Source organism: Sinocyclocheilus grahami, unplaced genomic scaffold (genome assembly GCF_001515645.1).
Source record: "Sinocyclocheilus grahami isolate Dianchi unplaced genomic scaffold, SAMN03320097.WGS_v1.1 scaffold4443.1, whole genome shotgun sequence".
Taxonomy (NCBI): Eukaryota; Metazoa; Chordata; class Actinopteri; order Cypriniformes; family Cyprinidae; genus Sinocyclocheilus; species Sinocyclocheilus grahami.
This window is the reverse complement of record NW_015509380.1, coordinates 7200-8596: the sequence shown is the minus strand read 5'-3', so window position 1 is coordinate 8596 and position 1397 is coordinate 7200. Positions and strand designations below refer to the sequence as shown.

At 39.9% G+C, this 1397-nt stretch overlaps 1 protein-coding gene across 1 annotated transcript in view; it reads right to left on the bottom strand.

Annotated features, from left to right (window-relative positions):
* The window catches only part of LOC107576842 (DNA-binding protein RFX6-like), a gene marked incomplete at both ends in the record, with an annotated part of 12519 nt that overhangs the window by 5204 nt on the left and 5918 nt on the right, over nucleotides 1-1397 (bottom strand). The window contains 5 exons of the mRNA XM_016262969.1: nucleotides 7-90; nucleotides 665-782; nucleotides 861-970; nucleotides 1050-1188; nucleotides 1280-1396. Of these exons, the coding sequence (XP_016118455.1) occupies nucleotides 7-90; nucleotides 665-782; nucleotides 861-970; nucleotides 1050-1188; nucleotides 1280-1396 (568 nt within the window). The remainder of the gene's footprint in view (nucleotides 1-6; nucleotides 91-664; nucleotides 783-860; nucleotides 971-1049; nucleotides 1189-1279; nucleotide 1397) is intronic.

The following is a 1397-nucleotide window of genomic DNA, read 5'->3' as shown; positions in this document are numbered from 1 at the left end:
GAAGATCTTGCTCTTTGTCGTTGTTGAATTGTGTTTCAATGGCTAACAGGATGTACTCATCCAAAAGCATCCGAATGAGATGGAACGAGCCTGTAAATAACATTAAACCAGGTTGAACTGTTTTAGTATATGTTGCAAAAATCACTCCCTAAATCTTAATAACCATAATGATCAAAGGTATCTGATCTCTGATTAAAAGCAGCTCCACTCAACAGCACACAAACTCTGGCTTTGTTCAGAATAGCACATTACTTGTCCTGTTTTTGCAGTTCATGGTACAGTATTCCAGGATCACTGATTATACAAAAAAAAATAAAACACACTATGCTGAGTAGGCTACTAAATCCCACAATGCAATGAGCACAACCAGAGTTTCCCACGGGTTTCACCGAGCTTTTGCTGAGGTCAAATGTGTGGCCTTCCAGGTGATACTGTTTGGCTTTGTGAACACCTGTAGGGTCATCAAATGTTAGGAGCACTGAGAAAGGTCGCTCCCTAATCAGGGTGCACACACGTGACACGAGATAAAGCTTTGTTTGTACAGGCTTTTATGGCTCATTCTCTGCAGTGGATCCTCAGCTAAAGAGCCTGAACGAATAGTACAGATTTGAAAGCAACTGAATCAGTGACTGCAATTTTATATGAATGCATGCTAAAGGTTTACCAAAGCTACTAGCGTTGTTTAGGGTGAGATTGTGCATCACTCGTGCTCCAAAAAAACTCCACTTCAGAAGGAAATCTTGAGCTCGCTTCTTCACTGACCGACCATTTTGTTTGCTGGGCTAGAAGACAGATAATATGCAATTTCACATTAACAGTCATGGCTAGCCTGAATACTGTGAGTTTGAAATGCGACAAACCTTAATAACTTTCTGCTCAACCACCGAGTCCAGCCATTCAATGAAAGACTCTACTGTGGCGTTTTTCCTCAGGAGGTCTTTCAACTCTTGAAAGACTGAAATTGAGTCATCTAGCAGATAAGATCAAGAAATCATTAATATAGTTTGAGGCTCAGCATATGAGATTAAAAAAAGCCATCAGTAACTCACATTCAGAGTAGGAGTCTGAATCTTGGTCATTTGTAACTGAAAGGAGTGCTTGAGAACCAATACTGTTCAGATCCACCTTATCAATATCATTCACCATAGAAGTTACTACATTCTGGTCAAAAAGTGCAGGTCTTGCAATCTGAAAAGATATCAGTCCATTATAGTTGCACTTTTATATAAAAAAATGACCAAAAGCAAGATTTATTGATGTTTCTGTACAACGTATCTACCTGTGCAAGATGTAAAAAGGAGGTCTGTCTCTTTAATGAAGACACAAATCGTCGCGCTATCGGCAGTTTCTTGTCTGAGAGGATTTCCGGAAGATTCTCCAAGGAAGACACCATCCAG